The sequence below is a fragment of the Mytilus galloprovincialis genome, chromosome 12 (assembly GCF_965363235.1).
Source record: "Mytilus galloprovincialis chromosome 12, xbMytGall1.hap1.1, whole genome shotgun sequence".
Lineage (NCBI taxonomy): Eukaryota > Metazoa > Mollusca > Bivalvia > Mytilida > Mytilidae > Mytilus > Mytilus galloprovincialis.
In genome coordinates, this window is record NC_134849.1 from 76,783,797 (window position 1) to 76,810,622 (window position 26,826).

Genomic DNA, 26,826 nt, shown 5'->3' on the forward strand with positions numbered 1-26,826 from the left:
GAGCTGAAACCATTCCTTTTTCCAGTATTTTCATTTACAATAAATGTTTTTCTCGGCATCAAAACACTTCCGATAAACAGCTGATAAATGTTTAGACAACAACATTCCATTTTCTACCAATGCCGGTATTTATCGGTATTTAATAATCCTTGGCGTGTGCCATAAACAGAAGCCACATAGAGTAATTGATAATCCAACACATTTTGATTGTTCAATCAAACTATTATCACTTGTAAATTAGCCTTAAGCAAGGATTAAAATCTCCACATGTTGCGTAATCAGGTTACACCGGATTCGTTCGATAAACCTCAGGTTTTTACGATCTCAATGAAAAATATTGTAAACAAAATAGTAAAAATGGCGACTGAAAATTTACATTCATGAAATTTTTCTGCACAGGAGTTTTTCCTCTTCGAAGGGAGGACGGGAGGGGACCCCTGAAAACGGGAGTTTTGTACTCCCGTCGGGATGTTCACATGTATGTATGTATCATCAGAATTCTCCCAATTTTAATTTAAAAGGTACGTAAATTTCGTCTTCTATGTAGTTTGAAATTGCCGCCGACTTATATCAGCTGATTAATAGACTACTGACGTATGTAATACGTATCGATGACCAACAATATTCCTACGACTTTTGCCATATATGAAATGTAAACGTTTCATCTTTATAGATTTTCGGCAATCAAATATGCTCACCTTGGTCTATGTGAATATTAAACAAAGGAAGCAGATGGATTCATGACAAAATTGTGTTTTGGTGATGTGATGTGTTTGTACATCTTACTAACTTTACTGAACATTCTTGCTGCTTACAATTATCTCTATCTATAATGAACTTGGCCCAGTAGATTCAGTGGAAAATATTAGTAAAAATTTACAAATTTTATGAAAATTGTAAAAAATTGACTCTAAAGGACAATAACTCCTTAGGGGGTCAATTGACCATTTTGGTCATGTTGACTTATTTTTAGGTCTTACTTTGCTGTACATTATTGCTGTTTACAGTTTATCTCTATCTATAATAACATTCAAGATAAAAACCAAAAATAGCAAAATTCCCTTAAAATTACCAATTCAGGGGCAGCAACCCAACAACAGGTTGTCCAATCCATCTGAAAATTTTAGGGCAGATAGATCATGACCTGATAAACAATTTAACCCCATCAATTTGCTCTGAATGCTTTGGTTTTTGAGTTATAAGCCAAAAACTGCATTTTACCCCTATGTTTAATTTTTAGCTGTGGCAGCCATCTTGGTTGGTTGGCCGGGTCACCAGACACATTTTGCAAACTAGAAACCCCAAAGATGATTGTGGCCAAGTTTGGATTAATTTAGCCCAGTAGTTTCAGAGGAGAAGATTTTTGTAAAAGATAACTAAGATTTACGAAAAATGGTTAAAAATTGACTATAAAGGGCAATAACTCCTAAAGGGGTCAACTGACCATTTCAGTCATGTTGACTTATTTGTAAATCTTACTTTGCTGAACATTATTGCTGTTTACAGTTTATCTCTATCTATAATAATATTGAAGATAATAACCAAAAACAGCAAAATTTCCTTAAAATTCCCAATTAAGGGGCAGCAACTCAACAACGGGTTGTACAATTCCTCTAAAATTTTAGGGCAAATAGATCTTGACCTGATTTACAATTTTAACCCATGTCAGATTTGCTCTAAATGCTTTTGTTTTTGAGTTATAAGCCAAAAACTGCATTTTACCCCTATGCTCTATTTTTAGCCGTGGCAGCCATCTTGGTTGGTTGGCCAGGTCACCGGACACATTTTTAAACTAGATACCCCAATGATGATTGTGGCCAAGTTTTGTTAAATTTGGTCCAGTAGTTTCAGAGGAGAAGATTTTTGTAAAAGTTAACGACAACAGACGATGGACGACAGACTACGACAGACGACGGACGCCAAGTGATGAGAAAAGTTCACTTGGCCATTCGGGCCAGATGAGCTAAACATTAATGACTTTAAATTAATCCCATTGAAATTGGTTAAAAGATTTGTATTTATTTTCAATTGAAGAGTTCTTGCTATTGCGCAATATTATACTGTGCAATTTAAGATTTCTTGCTTTTGTGCAATACTGTGCACTTGAAGATTTCTTGCTATTGAGCAATAATGTGCTATTGGGCAATACTGGCCAATTGAAGATTTATGTCTATTGCGAAATACAATGCAATTGAAGATTTCTTGCTATTGCTCAATACTGTGCAAGTGAAGATTTCTTGCTATTGCGCAATACTATGTTGCTGCCCAATACTGGCCAATTGAAGGTTTCTTGCTATTGCGTAATACTGTGCAATTGAAGATTTCTTGCTATTGCGCAATACTGTGCAATTGAAGATTTCTTGCTATTGCGCAATACTGTGCAATTGAAGATTTCTTGCCCTTGCGCAATACTGTGCAATTGAAGATTTCTTGCTATTGCACAATACTGTTCTATTGTGCAATACTGTGCTATTGCACAATACTGTGCAATTGAAGATTTCTTGCTATTGCACAATACTGTGCAATTTGAGATTTCTTGCTATTGTGCAATACAGTGCAATAGAAGATTTCTTGCGAATATGCAATACTGTGCAATTGAAGATTTCCTGCTATTGCGCAATACAGTGCAATTGAAGATTTCTTGCTATTGGGCAAGACTGTGCAATTGAAGATTTCTTGCTATTGTGCAATTGAAGATTTCTTGCTATTGCCCAATACTGTGCTATTGCGTTATAAGGTGCAATTGAAGATTTCTTGCTATTGCGCATTACTGTGCAATTGAAGATTTCTTGCTATTGCGCAATACTTTGCAATTGAAGATTTCTTGCTTTTGCGCAATACTGTGCAATTGAAGATTTCTTGTTATTGCACAATACTGTGCAATCATTTGAATTCTCAAAAATTTTGAAAAAAAAAAATATGAACCCCCCCCAAAAAAATTGGAAGAAAAAATGCCCCCAAACTTTTTGAACCCCGTCCCCCTTGGAGTAATTACCGCGAACCGAAATTAATCCCAGCCTTCCCTTTGTGGTATGGAACCTTGTAGTACAATTTTAGAAAGATCCAAACTGTCTGGAAATAGAAAAATACTTGTTTTTGGCCCATTTTTTCCCCTTTCCATTCACTTAAACTAAAGTTATTGTCTGGAAACAAAATGAATCTTCGGACGACGCCGACGACAACACCATAGCATTATACGATGCAAATTTTTTGCGGTCATATAAAAAGTGTGGAAAACAGAATATTTGCATGAATGAATTTTTCGAAGTCCACGGAACAAAACTCTGCACAAAATCATCAGACGGGAACCAAATCTGAACTGGATCTGTAATTTGTCATGGTGGAACTATATACCAAATATCAATCCATACATCTTTATATAAGCAAGATAAAAATAAATGCGAAAAACTTTAGAATGAAATAAAAGACACAACAATAAATTCTTGAATTGAAAAATGAAGGCTATTCCACTAAGTTTAGTTAAAGTCCGTTAAAGCGTGGAATTTAGGATCTCAAATATATCATGTTGTTCAATCAAAATCGTGATAACAAATAATTTCATTATAATTTGAAATTTTTTGTTCAAGACTTAAAGTATGTTTAATTTATAAAATATCTCTCCTGAAGTATCTTGGTTTTGTGGCATTTAATTTCTTAGTTTATATTATTTATTTTTTGTAACTGATTTTCTATTTGATTCATTCTAAGTGTAAGCATATGCAATTCAACACCATATCTATCACTATATGTACCTGTAAGTATTCCATCACTTCTTTATACTGCCTCTCTTTCCATCTGGCTGCTATATCATATGGAGTCTCACCCTGAAAAACAGACAAATCTTTATATTGCTTTCATCTGATAAGGCCTAAATTAAAATATTGTTTGTTTGCCCTTTTCCGACCCTATGTTTTGAAACAGGGTAGGTTACGTAGGTAAAATATTTTATTTTTCTTTCCCAAAAAATATCTTAGCTCGGTACATTTTTTGTCATGGGTAGGCAGGTAGGTATAATATTTTATTTTATAGAAACAAAATCTGCCTGATGTAATTTTTGTTTGTACAAATGTATTGCTTTTGTTTAAGTACATGCTTTTGCTAAAAAGTTTCTGGGACTATAAGTATAATAAGCATATTTTCAACGTTTATATGCCTGGAACTTTTAAGAGTTTTAAATTCTACTTCCGTCGTATGCTTACCTTGACCTAAAGGTTTTCTGTAAGAGATAACTTTATCCTGGTAAAATATGTCCAGGCAGACATACATTACTAGTAGAAAAAGTCCCTAGAGAGTTTAAATTTTTGTGTGTGCCTGTGTTTCCAATAAAAATGCTACAAGACTTGAAACTCAATTGTCACGTATCTTACGTTGCATTTATAAATGATCTGTATGGAAAAACTTGGCGATTTTACTGCCAAATATTGTCCACTTTACAGACCTTTGGTTCATGTCAGATATATATAATATGCTGGTCGAAGGCTTAACTGGACCCCTGTTGTGTTCACTTATCGCTACACTGACTTCGGTGCGAGGGTCTCTCTAATAAGTGACAAGAAGCATCAAGAAGCAACAAGTGTCAAGAAGCAACAAGAAGAATAAATTAAGCGACAAAAAGCGAAAAGAAGGCTATTTAGCGACTAGAAAACTTTAAAAATTATTATTAGAATAAATATATAAAAAAAAAAGCATTGAACTTTTTATTTTTTTAGATATATATATGGGTAGTAATAAAGTGATTTTCATTTTTTTTTTATATATAATATTGATAGAATTAAACATTTGTGAAGAAGAAAGGGATTATATAGTTTTTATTAGACAACATATGTTAAAGATCATGTATGCACTGTTTTCAGCAATGTGAAAGGTATGAATTAATGAGTCAAGATAACACTTGGTGTTTTGCCTGGCTGTGGTCTGAACAATTTCTGTCAAAAAAGGATGTTTGGCAGAATTAAATTAAATTTGAATAATATTGATGACAGTTAGCATATATCATCAGCAATATTTTGTTTGTTTAAAGGACCTTTTTCTAATTATTTTTATAATTAATTTTTTTAAGTTTTCTTGTCGCTAAATAGTATTCTTGCCGCTTCTTGTTGCTAAATTCATTCTTCTTGACGCTTCTTGTCACTTCTTGTTGCTAAATTCATTCTTCTTGACGCTTCTTGTCGCTAAAATTCTTCTTGTCTCTAATTATATAGACCGCGGTGCTAAGCTATAGATGGAACGGCTAACCAGTTTAGTCGAAGGCATCGTAAACATAATCATCCTGATCTACATATCACCAAAGGCCATCCCAACATAACGGGATACAAATATTTTGTGCACACGTTGACAATTTTGTATTGGACGAACATTTTGAATGAACCCTGCTCTTCAAGTAAAAAGACACAGAGTAACTTTCGTCATATCATGATTTCAGCTTTCAACATCGATTTGAAACTCTAAATGCAAGTGTTCATGTCAAACGCTCAAGTGATACCAAACGGACTTGACCTTATACAGGAAAGATAAAACCCGAGGATTCTGGTAAAAAAGTTTTGAGCGGGAAATACAAATATAAGATTTTTGGTAGGAATGACAAAATAAATTAAAATAAAATCTTACTTGTAAATACAAATAAAATATTTTTTAGCTGAACAAATTTATAGGGTCGGTCGGTAAAGGGCAAACAAACAATATTTTAATTTAAGCCTAACTACAAAAAAGACTTTTGTTACATATATCTTACAATTAGTACTAGTAGCAGCTGAGTGTTTTATTTTGTTTTTACAGATACCATATTATATTCCTTCATTAAATATAACTCATGAGACATCACAGGGATGATTCCACTATATAGTTTAGGGCCGCTCAGCGGCCCTTAAATCTGTCAGCGGCCCCAAAAAAATGTATGTGAATATAAATTCCCAATTCAGGAAAATAAAATAAAAATCAGTATTAACTATAATTTTTCATAGTTTGTCGTCAAACGTAGTAAAATCCGGATAAGAATGCTGACTACAATCGCATTTTATTAACAACGATTTAATTATGTCAACGTGAGGTAAACAATTTTAGCAGTCGGATTCAATTGAATAAAATTTTATGGGAGTATTTGAATTCCCAAAAGTAGATCACTCAGCAGGTTGATCAAAAACCTGCTTTTTGTCAAAATTGGTGTCAAAGCAGACCTCGGCAAAGAACAAATTCAAATTTTGATATAACATTGATGAATAAATTTTAATGGGCGCCGATCTTATAAAAGCAGATCGCCCAGCAGAGCCGTTTATGGAACTTGCTTAAAACCTATTTTGTAAAAGAAATTATTTTATATTTTGCTCTATTTCCTCAAAAGACAAAAGTTCACTGGTGCTATTGCTTTAAATATAAGTATATAACCTTTTGTAATTGCTTTTCTGAATTCGACAATTGGCCAGTTCAATTTGAAATCCATTTGAATCAAGGTAAGTTTATATTATATTCTGGTACCTTTGATAACTAATTATAAAGATGATCTGTTGAAAAAATACCGAATGGATGATTTTTTTCAGTGGTTAATATGGCAAGCCGTTTTGTTATTTAATCTAACTTCAAGATATCTCATAAACTTTATAAGATATCTTATATAGTTTGTAAGATATCTTATAAAGTTTATAAGATATCTTATAAAGTTTATAAGATATCTTATAAAGTTTATAAGATATCTTATAAAGTTTATTAGATATCTTACATGCATATGTTATAAAATTTATGAGATATCTTTTATAGTTTATAAGATATCTCATATAGTTTTCTTTATCAGATATCTTATACATTGGATAAGATATCTTATAAACAAAATGATATATCTTATACACTATATATAAGATACATTATATAAAGTAGATTTATAAGATATCTTATATACTATATAAGATATCTTATAATAGATATTAGATATCTTCTTTATTATATAAGATATCTTATAAAAAAGATTATTTAAGATATCTTATTTCTCTAATTCTTCGTCAATTTATCCCTTTCTGCACCCATTGTATAAAAAAAAATTAATCATGAACTTGTGGTTTTGTTTGTTATCAGTACTTCATTGGTTAAAATCCGATTATGACGTCGAATGTTCTTGCTTTCCTCTGAATTTCCCATTGTGACGCCAAAAAAAAAAGGCGACCATGCCTGATGACGTCATATAGAAAGAACACATCTTTTTGCAGATCATTTGAAAAGAAGGAATAAGTGTGCCTGCATAATGTTAGAAAATCATTAGAGAAACAGATTCCACCACCAAATCTCGTGTAATACGATATTTATCCACTCTCGACAGTTAAATTTTAAATATTTAAAATGCTCGGGCAAGCCTTGCGTTTTAAATTTGAAAATTTTTAAACTGTCTCGAGTGGATAAATATCGTATTACACTCAATGGAGCGGTAGAATCTATATATATCATAAAATATAATATACGATATCTTTAAAAAAAAAATATATAAGATATCTCATATATTAAATGAGATATCTTATAAAAATCTAATATGTTATATAAGATATCTTATATATTATGGGATAATTTGAGATAATTTGAAATTCGAATAAATACAGATGGGTGCACTCCTAACCTGTACAGCAAGTTAACTTGATAACCAGTCATTTGGACTGGTCAAAGTTAACCTGTGACCGAATATAGGACTGCTCTGACCAGTCCTAGGACCAAAATCTAGTTAACTTGAAAAGCGGACTTGGTCCTAGGACTGTTTTTATGTCTGCCAAAAAGTTAACTTGGAAACAGGTCCGCTATTGATATAAGTTAACTTCGAACCAGTCCTGTCATAAGTTAACATAAGTTAACTTCGGAACCAGTCCTGTCATAAAGTTAAGTAAACATAAGTTAACTTGGAAACTGGTCCTGCCACAAAGTTAACTTCTGCTTGGACAAATCCGATCAAAACCAGACCTGTTCACAAGTTAACTTTTGACTGGTCTGCTCAACACTAAGTTAACTTGTAACCAGGACTGCTCTTCGTTGATTTAAAAAAAAAAATATCTTTGTTTCGTAGTATAAACATCGAAAATAAAGTAATTTGAAAATTAATACTTCCGTTTTATGAACAGGATTAAATACAAATATTTGAAAATAAGTACGCACAGAACGTAACACAAATTTATCTGTGATCTGACAATCTATTTATTATAAAAACGATCTCGGTTACAATGATAACAGGCACTGAATATACATATATTCCGAGATCAAATTCAATCATATTATGTATATTTTTGAAAAGAAGTATATTTGATGTTAGGTGTATACGTCCTTGTTAGTTATACATCCTTGAACTATGCAGCCACAATCAGCAATAGTTTAATTCATTTAAAAAATTACTACAAATTTTTGTTTGCCTAAATTAAGGGTGCCAGCATGTCCTCTTTTTACTCAAAATACTGATACGTAACAAAATTTCAGTAGTTTTGATGCCTCCAGTTGACTTGTACAACAAAATTATTTGACCGCATCCACCAAAACTGACCATATATGCACTTTAATTTGTAAATCTATATACCTGCATAGTAAATCAGCCATATTTTTTATGTCAGGATTCAATGTATAATACAATCATGACAATGGACAGCAAAATTGCAATATAATAACAAAAACTTTTGGTTCGCATAAATTTAGGATACCAGCATGTCCTCATTTTATTCAAAATATTAATACGTAACAAAATTTCAGTAGTTTTGATACCTCCAGCTGACTTGTACAACAAAATTGTTTGACCGCATCCACCAAAACTGACCATATGTGAACTTTAATTTGTAAATTTATATACCTGCATAGTAAATCAGCCATATTTTTTATGTCAGGATTCAATGTATAATACAATCATGACAATGGACAGGAAAATTGCAATATAATAACAAAAAATTTTGGTTCGCATAAATTTAGGATACCAGCATGTCCTCATTTTATTCAAAATATTGATACGTAACAAAATTTCAGTAGTTTTCATACCTCCTGCTGACTTGTACAACAAAACTATTTGACCGCATTACCAAAACTGACCATATGTGAACTTTAAATTGTAAATCTATATACCAGCATAGTAAATAAGCCTTATTTTTAATGTCAGGATTCAATGTATAATACAATCATGACAATGGACATCAATATTGCAATATAATAACAACAGATTTTTGTTTGCCTAAATTAAGGGTGCCAGCATGTCCTCTTTTTACTCAAAATACTGATACGTAACAAAATTTCAGTAGTTTTGATGCCTCCAGTTGACTTGTACAACTAAATTATTTGACCGCATCCACCAAAACTGACCATATATGCACTTTAATTTGTAAATCCATATAATTATTTGACATTACCAAAACTGACCATATCTGAGCTTTGAATTGTAAATCTATATACCAGCATATTAAATCAGCCTTATTTTTAATGTCAGGATTCAATGTATAATACAATCATGACAATGGACAGCAATATTGCAATATAATAACAACAATTTTTGTTTGCCTAAATTAAGGGTGCCAGCATGTCCTCTTTTTACTCAAAATACTGATATGTAACTAAATTTCAGTAGTTTTGATGCCTTCAGTTGACTTGTACAACAAAATTATTTGACCGCATCCACCAAAACTGACCATATATGCACTTTAATTTGTAAATCTATATACCTGCATAGTAAATCAGCCATATTTTTTATGTCAGGATTCAATGTATAATACAATCATGACAATGGACAGCAAAATTGCAATATAATAACAAAAACTTTTGGTTCGCATAAATTTAGGATACCAGCATGTCCTCATTTTATTTTAAAAAAATATTGATACGTAACAAAATTTCAGTAGTTTTGATACCTCCAGCTGACTTGTACAACAAAATTGTTTGACCGCATCCACCAAAACTGACCATATGTGAACTTTAATTTGTAAATCTATATACCTGCATAGTAAATCAGCCATATTTTTTATGTCAGGATTCAATGTATAATACAATCATGACAATGGACAGGAAAATTGCAATATAATAACAAAAAATTTTGGTTCGCATAAATTTAGGATACCAGCATGTCCTCATTTTATTCAAAATATTGATACGTAACAAAATTTCAGTAGTTTTGATACCTCCTGCTGACTTGTACAACAAAATTATTTGACCGCATTACCAAAACTGACTATATGTGAACTTTAAATTGTAAATCTATATACCAGCATAGTAAATCAGCCTTATTTTTAATGTCAGGATTCAATGTATAATACAATCATGACAATGGACATCAATATTGCAATATAATAACAACAAATTTTTGTTTGCCTAAATTAAGGGTGCCAGCATGTCCTCTTTTTACTCAAAATACTGATACGTAACAAAATTTCAGTAGTTTTGATGCCTCCAGTTGACTTGTACAACAAAATTATTTGACCGCATCCACCAAAACTGACCATATATGCACTTTAATTTGTAAATCTATATAATTATTTGACCACATTACCAAAACTGACCATATGTGAGCTTTGATTTGTAAATCTATATACCAGCATATTAAATCAGCCTTATTTTTAATGTCGGGATTCAATGTATAATACAATCATGACAATGGACAGCAATATTGCAATATAATAACAACAATTTTTGTTCGCCTAAATTAAGGGTGCCAGCATGTCCTCTCAGCAATAGTTTAATTCATTTAAAAAATTACTACAAATTTTTGTTTGCCTAAATTAAGGGTGCCAGCATGTCCTCTTTTTACTCAAAATACTGATACGTAACAAAATTTCAGTAGTTTTGATGCCTTCAGTTGACTTGTACAACAAAATTATTTGACCGCATCCACCAAAACTGACCATATATGCACTTTAATTTGTAAATCTATATACCCGCATAGTAAATCAGCCATATTTTTTTATGTCAGGATTAAATGTATAATACAATCATGACAATGGACAGCAAAATTGCAATATAATAACAAAAACTTTTGGTTCGCATAAATTTAGGATACCAGCATGTCCTCATTTTATTCAAAATATTGATACGTAACAAAATTTCAGTAGTTTTGATACCTCCAGCTGACTTGTACAACAAAATTGTTTGACTGCATCCACCAAAACTGACCATATGTGAACTTTAATTTGTAAATCTATATACCTGCATAGTTAATTTTTTTAATAAGCCATATTTTTTATGTCAGGATTCAATGTATAATACAATCATGACAATGGACAGGAAAATTGCAATATAATAACAAAAAATTTTGGTTCGCATCAATTTAGGATACCAGCATGTCCTCATTTTATTCAAAATATTGATACGTAACAAAATTTCAGTAGTTTTGATACCTCCTGCTGACTTGTACAACAAAATTATTTGACCGCATTACCAAAACTGACCATATGTGAACTTTAAATTGTAAATCTATATACCAGCATAGTAAATCAGCCTTATTTTTAATGTCAGGATTCAATGTATAATACAATCATGACAATGGACAGCAATATTGCAATATAATAACAACAAATTTTTGTTTGCCTAAATTAAGGATGCCAGCAAGTACTCTTTTTACTTAAAATACTGATACGTAACAAAATTTTAGTAGTTTTGATGCCTCCAGTTGACTTGTACAACAAAATAATATGACCGCATCCACCAAAACTGACCATATGTGAACTTTAATTTGTAAATCTATATACCCGCATAGTAAATCAGCCATATTTTTTATGTCAGGATTCAATGTATAATACAATCATGACAATGGACAGCAAAATTGCAATATAATAACAAAAAATTTTGGTTCGCATAAATTTAGGATACCAGCATGTCCTCATTTTATTCAAAATATTGATACATAACAAAATTTCAGTAATTTTGATACCTACAGCTGACTTGTACAACAAAATTATTTGACCACATAACCAAAACTGACCATATGTGAGCTTTGAATTGTAAATCTATATACATGATATACCAGCCTATTAAATCAGCCTTATTTTTAATGTCAGGATTCAATGTATAATACAATCATGACAATGGACAGCAATATAATAACAACAATTTTTGTTCGCCTAAATTAAGGGTGCCACTAGTCCTCTTTTTACTTAAAATACTGATACGTAACAAAATTTCAGTAGTTTTGATGCCTCCTTTTGACTTGTACAACAAAATTATTTGACCGCATCCACCAAAACTGACCATATGTGAACTTTAATTTGTAAATCTATACATGCTATATACCCGCATAGTAAATCAGCCATATTTTTTATGTCAGGATTCAATGTATAATACAATCATGACAATGGACAGCAAAATTGCAATATAATAACAAAAAATTTTGGTTCGCATAAATTTAGGATACCGGCATGTCCTCATTTTATTCAAAATATTGATACATAACAAAATTTCAGTAGTTTTGATACCTCCAGCTGACTTGTACAACAAAATTATTTGACCACATTACCAAAACTGACCATATGTGAGCTTTGAATTGTAAATCTATATACCAGCATATTAAATCAGCCTTATTTTTAATGTCAGGATTCAATGTATAATACAATCATGACAATGGACAGCAATATAATAACAACAATTTTTGTTCGCCTAAATTAAGGGTGCCACCATGTCCTCTTTTTACTTAAAATACTGATACGTAACAAAATTTCAGTAGTTTTAATGCCTTCTTTTGACTTGTACAACAAAATTATTTGACCGCATCCACCAAAACTGACCATATGTGAACTTTAATTTGTAAATCTATACATGCTATATACCCGCATAGTAAATCAGCCATATTTTTTATGTCAGGATTCAATGTATAATACAATCATGACAATGGACAGCAAAATTGCAATATAATAACAAAAAATTTTGGTTCGCATAAATTTAGGATACCAGACTGTCCTCATTTTATTCAAAATATTGATATGTAACAAAATTTCAGTAGTTTTGATACCTCCAGCTGACTTGTACAACAAAATTATTTGAACGCATAACCAAAACTGACCATATGTGAACTTTAAATTGTAAATCTATATACCCGCATAGTAAATCCGCCTTATTTTTAATGTCAGGATTCAATGTATAATACAATCATGACAATGGACAGCAATATTGCAATATAATAACAACAATTTTTTGTTCACATCAATTTAGAATTCCAGCATGTCCTCATTTTATTCAAAATATTGATATGTAACAAAATTTCAGTAGTTTTGATACCTCCTGCTGACTTGTACAACAAAATTATTTGACCGCATCCACCAAAACTGACCATATGTTCACTTTAATTTGAATATCTATATACCCGTATAATAAATCAGCCATATTTTTTATGTCAGGATTTAATGTATAATACAATCATGACAATGGACAGCAATATTGCAATATAATAACAACAAATTTTTGTTCGCATAAATTTAGGATACCAGCATATATTGTCCTCATTTTATTCAAAATATTGATACGTAACAAAATTTCAGTAGTTTTGATAACTCCAGCTGACTTGTGCAACAAAATTATTTGACCGCATTACCAAAACTGACCATATGTGCACTTTCATTTGTAAATCTATATACACCATGACGTACCCGCATAGTATTAATCAGTCATATTTTTTATGTCAGGAATCAATGTATAATATTATCATGACAATGGACAGCAATATTGCAATTTAATAACAACAAATTTTTGTTCGCATAAATTTCGGATACCAGCGTGTCCTCCTTTTATTCAAAATATTGATTCGTAACAAAATTTCAGTAGTTTTAATACCTCATGGTGACTTGGAAAACAAAACTATTTGAACAAAACTGATCATATGTGCACTTTTATTTGCAAATCTATATACCCGCATACCATTGTACCGAGTGCCTTAATTTCTTCTCCTGCCCTTACTGAAAATATCAGCCTCCTGCAAACATTTGCTGCAAGTCTGCTGCGAACTTGCTGCAGACTTGCAGCGAACACAGAGTCCGTGTTTGCAGCGTGTTTGCTGCAAATACGCTGCAGGTCTGCTGCAAACAATTTACCATGCAAATGATTGTTTGCTGCAGACCTGCTGCAAACATTTATATGCAAATGAGTGTTTGCTGCAGACCTGCTGCAAACGTGTATATGCAAATCAGGCATGATTCCAGGTGTTTTCAAGTGGGTCCCTTGAACATCAAATTGGGAATTTTTATCCAAATTGGGAATTTTTTATGCATACAATCTGAAACGAAATAATATCATTTTCCTGACCTGTAAAAACGGAAAATGTATATTAAGTTTCACCTGAACACTGCTTGAAGAAATTATTGGATTCAGACCAGGGAAAATGTAATACATGAATACCATGAATACCATTGCACATGATGCACTATCATCTTAACTTTGGTAAACAAGGCATATATACCAGCTAACATAAACCTATGGCACTTAAGCAGTTTAGCTACAGATGGGTGCGGTCCTAACCTTGACAAAAGTTAACTTAGAGTTAACTTGTTGACTGCTTTCTAAGTTAACTTGAGAATTTTTAAGCAGTCAAGCAAGTTAACTTCGTCGTTGGTGGACCAGACCTACGGTCTGCTTTTTTAGGACTGCTGCAGTCCTATCGACAAGTCTGCTCCAGACCAGACCTGTGGACAAGTCTGCTTTTGACCAGTCCTGAGGACAGGTCTGCCCCAGACCAGACCTGTGGACAAGTCTGCTTTTGACCAGTCCTGAGGACAGGTCTGCCTCAGACCAGACCTGTGGACAGGTCTGCTCCTGACCAGACCTGAGGATAGGTCTGCTTTTGACCAGACCTGTGGACAAGTCTGCTATTGACCAGACCTGAGGATAGGTCTGCTTATGACAGATTATCGTTATAAGAGTTTTCATATCAGACTTGAGCTTTCATTAAAATATGTAAACAACATTCGCATTGTTTTTCCACAGATATCATTTATTATTTACTCGCTAGACTCTACTAGATATTATACAAATGCTCGCTTTTATTTGATATACATGTATTCTTATATAAATAAAAAATGGCTATACGATCACACAGAGTTTATTTTATTAGAAGGCGGATAAAAAGGTTATCCAACGCATCGGAACAATATTCTTATATCACGGGATATCGGCAACATTGTTTACGTTACTTCGTTCCCCGTTGTTTACCTGTCCCTTCCTAAATTTTACTTTATGCATAAATTTATACTTGCATGGATATTTCATTGATATTCAACTTGTTTGCATTGGATTTACTATTCTACTTCCCGCAGAATATTCTAACAGAAATTGTACAGTGTCCGTAAGCATACGGTGTGGTAAAACTATCAACAATCTCGTCAAATTCGTCAGATTTATCAAGAGATTTGTCATTGCTGATATTTATATGGGACGTCCTAAAATTATACTCAATGCGCACTTTAATGAAATAGTTGCCACTTGACGTTTAACTATAAACAAAATCAATCAACCGACATAATAGATTCCAAGAAGAGAACCTCGTATACTTTTTTTATTAAATCATTGTAAATAGTACAAAGGAATTCAGACATGTCAGTGTTGGTACTTTGATGATGTGGCATAATAGTTCTGTTTTACACGAACACCATCATGAACTCCTATATATGATGTGACTGTTATTATGAATAAAGAGATGAAATTCTGACATTCTCAATTTATTCAGAATATTTTTTGCATTAAATAGTTTTCCAATATTATTTATTACGTGTACATTTACGGTCCTACTAAAATGTGAACAGGAGCGCCACCCTTACAGAACTGAAATGTTTGCAGCAGATCTGCTGCAAACTTGCAGCAGGTCTGCTGCAAACAAAAAGCTTGCAGGAACCCTTAGAATAATGTTTGCAGATGTTTGCAGCTAGCTGCAAACCTCATGCAAACATTGCAGCTTTTTGCTGCAAGCTTGCGGCAAGATTGCAGAAACAAATATGTTTGCAGTAAGATTGCAGGAAAAACAAGAATATAAGGGATGTTCGCAGCTAGATTGCAGGAATCTTTGACAATTTTATATGTTTGCAAGAGCATTGCAAGAAACTACATAAAACGACTGAGCATGCCTATTGGTAACTTCCTGCAATATAAAGATTTGAAATTTGAAAATGTTGGTGATGTTTGCAATGTGTCATGATATATATTGGTGTTCAGGGATGCATTATAGTTTGGCAATTAACAGATTAGTTTTTAAAGACATTATTTGTAAGTACAAATTCATCGTAGAATGTGTAAACTGATGAAATTCATTCCCTCCACAGATATCTGCATGAAAGTTAGAATTACATTTTCAAATATGTAACCATGCAATGTACAATACTCCCTCATATGCTTACGTAGAGATTATAACTTACAAAATATTTAAGTCTAGTTGAATTTTGTGACAATTTTAACTAAACTAGCTGTGTATATATATGTATGGGCAAAGTGAACTTCAAATAAATCTTTTTTTTAACTTCAGATTCATGCATGTAATTCATTTGAGAACGTTCTTGGAATTAATTTAACTTATTTAACATATTGAAAGGTATAAACTTATACTATGATAATTTTTCAAATGATAAAGTAATTGAATTATTTTATGAATGGATGTAACATAACTTTTTTAGAATTTGCTGTGTAATATAGATAAAATGGTGTGTACACAACAGTACATTGGTTAATTGTATAACAGATTGAATAAAAATGTTTGCCGCAGGTCTGCAGCAAACACGCAGGAGAATGATTAATTTGCATAAATATGTTTGCAGCAGGTCTGCGGCAAACACTCATTTGCATATACATGTTTGCAGCAGGTCTGCAGCAAACACGCAGGAGAAAGATTAATTTGCATTAATATGTTTGCAGCAGGTCTGCGGCAAACACTCATTTGGCAGGGATGATTCTACTATATAGTTTAGGGCCGCTTAGCGGCCCTCAATTCATCCAGCGGCCCCAAAAAAATGTGTGAAAACAAATTCCCAATTCAGAATTATTTAAAAATCGTTTTTTCCGGAAATGTTTTCGTCAACGATTCAGGCAGTTACAATTTTTCCCATTTGTCTTCAAAGTGTTTTGAGATCCGAATAAAAATGATGGTAAATGGAAGATTGCTAAGATAAGGTATGTTATCATAATTGTTATTAGGCAGCAACCATTTGATTTTCTGGGGGGGGGGGGGGGGGAGGGCAATGGTTTTTTTTGGAAATAATTTGTTTTGGACCCTGAGAAAAAAAAATTGTTTGTTTCACCCTCAGCTGCCACTATATGTAATGCTAAAATTGAAAGGAAAAATTTGTTTTCGGTTTGTCGCTAAAAAAAAAATAGATTGTTTTTCGCCGATAGCGAAAAAAAAAGTTTGTACAGAAAAAAAACCACATAGCCCCCCCCCCCCCCCCCCGAAAATCAAATGGTTGCTGCCTTTATATGTGGTTATCTGAGACGTTTCAAATTCTCAATAACTTTGTTCTCGTAAAAGCAGACCTTCAAATGAAATATGCTTTTACTAGATCAAATACTCCCATAGCATTTCCTTCAATTAAATTGAAGAAAATGCTATGGAGTATTTGATCTCGTAAAAGCATATCGATAATAGACTGATAGATGCTTTTTGTCAAAATGGGTCGTTTAAAAGCAGACCTCGGCAGGGAGTAAAACTTGTAAATTTTGATAAATTTAATGGGCGCCGATCTCGTAAAAGCACATCGCCCAACAGAACCGGTTCTATAATATGTTTATAAAAAATATAAATCAAAATTGATGCCTGGCTCTCAAATCAAAGTCCAACTGTCTGAGCATTTTAGAAAATACATGTTGATAGAGTCATTCATGATGAAATAGGATATCCACACATTATGGAACAGGTGAAACTTGATACAATTTCCGTTTTTCCAGGAAAATAATATTATTTCATCATAGATTGTATGCGGAAAAAATTCCCAATTGGATGAAAATTCCCAAATTTGATGGTCAAGGGACCCATTTGAAAACAACTGGAATCATCCCTGGTCTAGATGAGGGTTGTAGGGTTTCGGGGGTCTTTTTAACTATTTTTTTTCTTTTTTTTGGACAAATTGTTCTCAAGTTTTGATTTTATATTTTAGCCCCCCATTATTCTTTATTCTTTATATTTTTGCACCCCATTATTTTCTATTTGTCATCTTTTTGCCCAATTCTCTCTATTCCTGAAGTTTTTTTCTATCGTTCATGATTTTCTATTCTGTATATCCTATCCATACCCTCCTATAACTATATATTGTTATTTTACAGATTTCATAGTTTTAAGTGTTATCACTGACACCGTATAAATAAGGAAATACATAAATTATGGCAAAGATGAAAGGTTTTTCTGCAACTATTCCAAGTAGATAGCTTAAATACACGAATTTGAAGAAATTTGCAGTCTTAAGGAGGTTGGGGTGTCTTCCTCTTTCTTAGATTTTGAAAAAACAGACAACAAACAGTCTAAATCTTTAGTGAAATGTGCAAATTTCGAAAGTTGTATGTAATTTATGTGTAAGAATTTTCATGTTGATATAGAAATTTAAGTGTTTTATCATATTTACGGCTATATTTTACAAAAAAAAAAAACAGATTAGTGTTGTTTTATTAATTTATTTTAAACTTTGCCATATAAGGGGAGATAATACAATAGAATGATTTTTTAACTATTCAATAATAAATACACGATGAACTTATTTTAATGTATTGCTTAAGACTATTTTGATACTATCTAATAACTTTGCTATCATTGTCACAACAACGGATTGGTGGATGTGTCTTTTGACAGTTTGTTTGTTTACATTGGGTTTAATGACAACAAGTGCCATATTCAGGATATTGCCAGGTCTAATTTTGAATCAATACAAATTATTGTATTTGATATCAAAAACTATTTTATCCATTTACTTATAGGTTATTACTATTGTTTTAGTATAACTAAGGCTTGAATTAAAGTATTGTTTGTTTGCAGTTTACCGACCGACCCTTGAAAATCCTCCCGACTGTGAAAATTTTATTGCTTTAAATTTGAAGAAATTTTTTTTAATACTTCTATTGACACGATCCGGAACTTTGGGTCCTTTCCAGAAATGATTTAAAGTCTGGGTCAATTACGCATTTCAAGTTCGGTTTTTCTTAGCTTCCCGTCAAGCGTTCATGTGACCATTTAATGATAAAGCACATGGAAATTGTTTACAGGTATCCATGAAGTCACGGAGGAGTACTTTACGCTGTCGTCTCGTGTCAATTTTAAGACAAATAACAAACAAAAAAGTTTATTAGTAAACTGTTTATACAGATTCAGGCACATGTAATGATGTGTGATGATATCATTGACGATGATGCAGCAGATATTCATAACTGACACGATAACCATTCTGTCTCAAACAAATCGGGTACAGAATCTGTGGAGCCTGACTTTATGGAACCAATTTCAGTGGTTAAATAATTCGACAGCAGCTTAAAGTATGGCATATTTTCTACAAATCGTTGTGAAGACGACAAAGATGAAACCACTCCTCCGTGACTTAAATCTTCATGGATATCTGTAAACACGCCTGTACGGAGGAAGGGGTCATTTGAAATGTTAATGGAGATAGATCATGCCAAATCAATATGAATAAGAAGCAACCCTAACTACACAAAGATGTAGAGAAAATGAATGGTTAGCTTGAAAAATAAATATACTCTCTCTATATTAAATCTATCTTCGATTGCAATGAGTATGCTCCTTTAGGATAAGGGGGGCTGCCCCACTCATTGCAATTATTCTCTTTCTTACAATATTAAATATACCCAAACTGTGTGGCCTGTGTGAATTCAATTAAAAAATGTCCTTAGGAGCTATTCTGCCAATTTTTTTTATGCATTAAAAACATTTCAGTACAGACCATTTACTTTTAATGGGGTGCTATGGATTTCACCCCAAACTTTAGATTTCTTTGGTTTTCATTAAAGCCTGGCAAAAATATAACCTTATCACATATAATTAAATATTGTTAGAAATATGAAAACAGTTGAATGTCTTAATACTTTTTTTTCAAGTTGCCTTTTTTTCAATTGAGGAAGATTCAATGGTTATTTTTTTTTATTAAAAATACACTCTTTAATACATTCAGGGCTGTAACTACATTGAGGCAAATGAGGCAAATGCCTCATGTTGAAAACTTCAAAAAAAAAGAACAGAAACAAAAAAATTGTCTTCATATCAAATTGTTTTCACGAAAAGTGTCTTGCAAAAAGCCGGAATGTTCTCTTCACTCTCTGGTGTCGTCCCTGCATGTTTTTCGTGATCCATGATTCTATTTCTATTTTACTTTTACCGTAGTTTTGTTTTCAGAGTTGATGGTCTATTGTTTGTTATTCTGTGTCCCGGGTTTGTCTTTTGTTCATTTATTGTCCTACTTTATGACGATAGTCTGAGGGTTAATTTCCATTGGTAAACGTGTGGTTTTGCAATGTTGCATGTTAACCGATGTCCAGACATTGTGCCACAAAATATTTTAAAAATATACGATGCTACTGGACACAGAAAAAAAAATGATCGTTTCTGCATGCATGGGGCATTGAACTTGATATCAAAGAATACAAAACTAGACAGCTGACATGGTTTAAATTAAAGTAAGACGACCAATTCCTCGGTATCAAATCATCTATAAAAAAACATCACTGTATTGTCATATGACATTTTACATTGAAGGATTAAACTTGCATTAAGTCGTGTTCATACCCTTTAACAGAAAATAAAGAAATATGGGGAAAACGTGCACAGGAACTAATCTCACACAAAGTCAATGGATAGAAAAAATACAAATGACCAATGGTCAAAGTTTTTATTCCTGTTCTTCATCTGGGTAGTTGACGGAGGGTCTTCAACAATAAAAGAATCATAAATACCGTAAAACAAGGTCAAGATGGTCCTTAGTGTCGACTTAGGCAGTACTAGTACTTAAAGTATATTACTGCACTACCACTATTAGATTTAAATCTAGTCATTATAAAATCACCAAAGTCTAAGCACAATACAAGACAAGAACAGACAGACAGACCCGGTTTTTATGACTATGAGACTTACGATGTTTGCTTTATCCTACATATCGGTCTGCTAATGATGCTGTCCCCTTAAAACCTAAAAGTCCCAAACTACAATGAATCTATGTTTTTGCTTTGAGACCAGAATATTGTCGAAGAAAAAAATGGCTAAAATAATAATTGCGTTTCAATGTAAAAAAGAGTCCGGGAAACGCTCAGAATGCACGATTTTGCGTTATTTTTCTCAGAGCTTCTGTGGGCCTTAAGCGACCCCCAGACCCCTCGCTACGCTCGGCATATATATTTTGCCTCACTATTAACAGAGGCTAGTTACGGCCCTGACATTGTCTTATAAATCTTTAATATCTACATTTTTCTGATGAAAATACTCTTCTCATGAAAACATTCTAGTCAAGAAGCAAACATGTCTGAATATATTTCTTTAAAACAGTTCTAGTCATAATGCCATTCCTTGTTTATAAGTGTTCCAGTATTTAATAATTATACCATATATTTTATGTCATAAATTGGATAATGACACTAAGTTTCAGTTTTGGTTGAAAAGTTTTTTATCTGAAAATGCCTGTTCATTTGATGTTTGTTTTCAGCATGTCCAGTGTTTTTTGTTTTTAAATGTTTTTTTTTTCTTCACAAGAAACTTGGTTTAGTGTAACTGCTTGTTTAAACTGTGTTTTGGCTGATAAAATAAAATATTTTTCCTACCTACCGACCCTTCAGTCTGAAGGTACAGTCGGAAAACTGCAAACAAACATATTTTTAAGGTTGGCCTAATCACCCAAAATGTGTTAGTGGTCTATAAACAAAATAATTTTATACTGGATTTATTCATATTTGTATTCATACTGGATTTCTTTTATATGATCATCTATGTTCATGTGTTTTATAGTAAAACTAAGCGATACAAGTCTATAAAACACTTTCATATTTTTAGTTCAATTTAAAGTATCATATGAAATATGTGTAACTATAACAATGAGGAAAAAAAATCCATTTGACCAAAAATATATTAAACATCATTTTAGTGATGCATTATTTACTAGTTGAATACTGAGCCTTTACTATAATATATTACCTTATGTGTTTTAACAAAGGGACTGATGCCTCCTTCTTCTACTAGATATCTTGTGACATGTAGCTCTCCATACTTAGCAGCCAGATGTAGAGCTGTTTTACCATCGCTCTATAATAATACCAAATAACATGTAAATATTATGGATACTACTTTGTTACCAATATAAATAATTAAGAAATAATTCATGGGGGCTTGAATATATCGTGATTTTACCACGGGTTGGCCCTTTATGACAAATATTTTACCCCTGAGCGATAGCGAGGGGTAAAATATCGGCATAAAGGGACAACCCGTGGTAAAATCTAGATATATTCAAGCCCCCATGAATTATTTCGATTCTGATAGGACACATACGGCAATTCTTTTGGATCGAAGCGCTCTAGGTGTAGGCAAATGTTTGCCGTTCCCATAAATAAACGCACTAATAAACTATAAAAGAACGGAGCAAACTGCATTAGTGACATGCTTAAACTATTTAAAATAATGTATTTAGACAGTTTTGGATGAATTTGAATGATAATTTATTTATATGTCTTATATGATGTACAATAAAGGGCTTTTGCCACATTTTAGCATTATTTGTGTATGTTTCCTTGTGATGATTTTCGGATTCACAAGCGTGTATTTTCCCGTAAAATGCTTACATTCTAACGTCATTGTTCTATGACGTCGGGTATCTCATTCATAAAAAAGCATATGACGTTGGAGTACAATAGGAACAGCACTGGCAATATATTCATATTTTACCACGGGTGTGTACTCAAAGCGTTTGAAGGACGTCATGTTAGAATATACAACATATCCTACAACTGATATAAAACTTGTCTGATAAACAGGATAATGTTGTGTAATAAATACAAACAAAATGTATATCACATGAATCAGTGGTAAAAACTGAACAAAATGACCAGTCACACTTGTATTTATATTGTACATAAACAACAAATAAACAACAAGTTTTTTTTGTGGGATGTCAGAACTTCCATCAGAAATGTCATGTTAACCTTTTTTCAAGAAATGCATAAAATATTTATATCAATGGATTCAGTGCAATGCACAGAGATAAATGAGATCTCACTTTATATAATTCTAGCAAGTATTTATTGATATAGTAATGAAATCTGTCTCATTAACATGGTTCAGAATAATGATCAATTTAAAAAAAAACTTTTTCAAAGAAATATGAAAAATAGTTACATTTCCTGATTTAGCAGGAGGAGACAAGTAAAATGAGACCCCACTTTATATGATTCTAACTAATAATATTTGTTGTTCATTAAACCTGTCTCATTAACAACATGATTTTGTGTTGATTAAAAGTAATGTGATCAGATTTAGTAGATAACATACATCTGTGATATCTTTGTTACATCTGTTCTCCAGAAGTAGTCGGCACACTTCCACATGTCCTCCCCAGGCTGCCAACATTAATGCTGTCCATCCAGTATCCTGGAATAATACAACTGACATCAAAACTTGTATCATGATAAACTGGACAATGTTGTGTAATAAATATAAACAAAATTAAATAGTCACATTAATTAAAACTGTCTGATTAACAACAGGATTTAGTGTAGATTCAGTATGATCATAAATTTTCAGAAAATATTTTTTTTTAAAGAAAAATGAAAAAAAATTATATTTTCTAATTCAGAACAATACTACGAGTAAAATGAGACCCCACTTTATATGATTCTAACAAATAATATTTGTTGTTCATTAAACCTGTCTAATTAACAACATGATTTTGTGTTGATTAAAAGTAATGTGATCAGATTTAGTAGATAACATACTGTTGATGTGATATCTTTGTTACATCTGTTCTCCAGAAGAAGTCGAGACACTTCCACATGTCCTTCCCAGGCTGCCCACATTAATGCTGTCCGTCCATTAACCTGGAATAATACAACTGACATCAAAACTTGTCTGATAAACTGGACAATGTTGTGTAATAAATATAAACAAAAATAAATAGTCACATTAATTAAAACTGTCTGATTAACAACAGGATTTAGTGTAGATTCAGTATGATCATCAATCTTAAGAAAAATATTTTTTTAAAGGAAAATGAAAAAAAGTTGTATTTTCTGATTCAGATAAATAATATGAGTAAAATGAGACCCCACTTTATATGATTCTAACAAATATTTGTTGTCCATTAAACCTGTATAATTAACAACATGATTTAGTGTAAATTCCATTAATAGTAAATTATTCAAAAAAGCATGAAAAAAGTTTTATTTCTGGATTTACAAAAATGTAGTACAACATAAAGAAAATGAGACCCTCTTTAAATAAAGATTATTATTATTATCATTATTATTATTATTCATACAAGTATTTGTTGTCCATTAAACATGTGTAATTAACAACAGGATTTAGTGCAGATTCAGTATAATCATTAATTTAAAAAAAATCATAGAAAAGTGAAAAAGAGTAGTATTTTCAAATTCAGAACAATTATATGAGTAAATTGGAATTACATTTTATATGAATTTAACGACTACATGTGCTTTTTAAAGGATGTTTCTACATTAGATACATATCACTATCTGACCAAAGTTGCTCTGAGTAGTCAGGTACAAACCATGTGTTGTTAGTTGTTATATTTGTTTGTCTTATTACTATGAGTAGTCAGGTCCAGACCATGTGTTGTTAGTTGTTGTATTTTTTTGTCTTTTTTCTCTGAGTAGTCAGGTCCAGACCATGTGTTGTTAGTTGTTGTATTTGTTTGTCTATTTACTCTGAGTAGTCAGGTCCAGACCATGTGTTGTCTGATGTTATATTAGTTTGTCTATTTACTCTGAGTAGTCAGGTCCAGACCATGTGTTGTGAGTTGTTGTATTTGTTTGTCTATTTACTCTGAGTAGTCAGGTCCAGACCATGTGTTGTTAGTTGTTATATTTGTTTGTCTATTTACTCTGAGTAGTCAGGTCCAGACCATGTGTTGTCTGATGTTATATTAGTTTGTCTATTTACTCTGGGTAGTCAGGTCCAGACCATGTGTTGTGAGTTGTTGTATTTGTTTGTCTATTTACTCTGAGTAGTCAGGTCCAGACCATGTGTTGTGAGTTGTTGTATTTGTTTGTCTATTTACTCTGAGTAGTCAGGTCCAGACCATGTGTTGTGAGTTGTTGTATTTGTTTGTCTATTTACTCTGAGTAGTCAGGTCCAGACCATGTGTTGTAAGTTGTTGTATTTGTTTGTCTTTTTACTCTGAGTAGTCAGGTCCAGACCATGTGTTGTGAGTTGTTGTATTTGTATGTCTATTTACTCTGAGTAGTCAGGTCCAGACCATGTGTTGTGAGTTGTTGTATTTGTATGTCTATTTACTCTGAGTAGTCAGGCCCAGACCATGTGTTGTGAGTTGCTGTATTTGTATGTCTATTTACTCTGAGAAATCAGGTCTAGACCATGTGTTGTTAGTTGTTGTATCTGTATGTCTATTTAGTCTCAGTAGTCAGGTCCAGGCCATGTGTTGTGAGTTGTTGTATTTGTATGTCTATTAACTCTCAGTAGTCAGGTCCAGGCCATGTGTTGTGAGTTGTTGCATCTGTATGTCTATTTACTCTCAGTAGTCAGGTCCAGGCCATGTGTTGTGAGTTGTTGTATTTGTATGTCTATTTACTCTGAGAAGTCAGGTCTAGACCATGTGTTGTGTGTTGTTGTATTTGTATGTCTATTTACTCTGAGAAGTCAGGTCTAGACCATGTGTTGTGTGTTGTTGTATTTGTATGTCTATTTACTCTGAGTAGTCAGGTCAGGTCCAGACCATGAGTTGTGATATTTGTTTGTCTATTTACTCTGAGTAGTGAGGTCCAGACCATGTGTTGTGAGTTGTTGTATTTGTATGTCTATTTACTCTGAGAAGTCAGGTCTAGACCATGTGTTGTGAGTTGTTGTATTTGTATGTCTATTTACTCTGAGAAGTCAGGTCCAGACCATGTGTTGTGAGTTGTTGTATTTGTATGTCTATTTACTCTGAGAAGTCAGGTCTAGACCATGTGTTGTTAGTTGTTGTATCTGTATGTCTATTTACTCTGAGTAGTCAGGTCCAGACCATGTGTTGTGAGTTGTTGTATTTGTATGTCTATTTACTCTGAGAAGTCAGGTCTAGACCATGTGTTGTGAGTTGTTGTATTTGTATGTCTATTTACTCTGAGAAGTCAGGTCTAGACAATGTGTTGTGAGTTGTTGTATTTGTATGTCTATTTACTCTGAGTAGTCAGGTCCAGACCATGTGTTGTTAGTTGTTGTATTTGTATGTCTATTTACTCTGAGAAGTCAGGTCTAGACCATGTGTTGTTAGCTGTTGTATCTGTATGTCTATTTACTCTCAGTAGTCAGGTCCAGACCATGTATTGTGTGTTGTTGTATTTGTATGTCTATTTACTCTGAGAAGTCAGGTCTAGAACATGTGTTGTGAGTTGTTGTATTTGTATGTCTATTTACTCTGAGAAGTCAGGTCCAGACCATGTGTTGTGAGTTGTTGTATCTGTATGTCTATTTACTCTGAGTAGTCAGGTCTAGACCATATGTTGTGAGTTGTTGTATTTGTATGTCTATTTACTCTGAGAAGTCAGGTCCAGACCATGTGTTGTGAGTTGTTGTATTTGTATGTCTATTTACTCTGAGTAGTCAGGTCCAGACCATGTGTTGTGAGTTGTTGTATTTGTATGTCTATTTACTCTGAGAAGTCAGGTCTAGACCATGTGTTGTGAGTTGTTGTATTTGTATGTCTATTTACTCTCAGTAGTCAGGTC

At 32.6% G+C, this 26,826-nt stretch overlaps 1 protein-coding gene across 1 annotated transcript in view; it reads right to left on the reverse strand.

The window, feature by feature from the left end:
- Positions 1-26,826, reverse strand: part of LOC143053769 (uncharacterized) — a 251,196-nt gene that overhangs the window by 81,276 nt on the left and 143,094 nt on the right. The window contains exon 3 of the mRNA XM_076226548.1: positions 3,753-3,824. Coding sequence (XP_076082663.1) covers positions 3,753-3,824 — 72 coding nt within the window. The remainder of the gene's footprint in view (positions 1-3,752; positions 3,825-26,826) is intronic.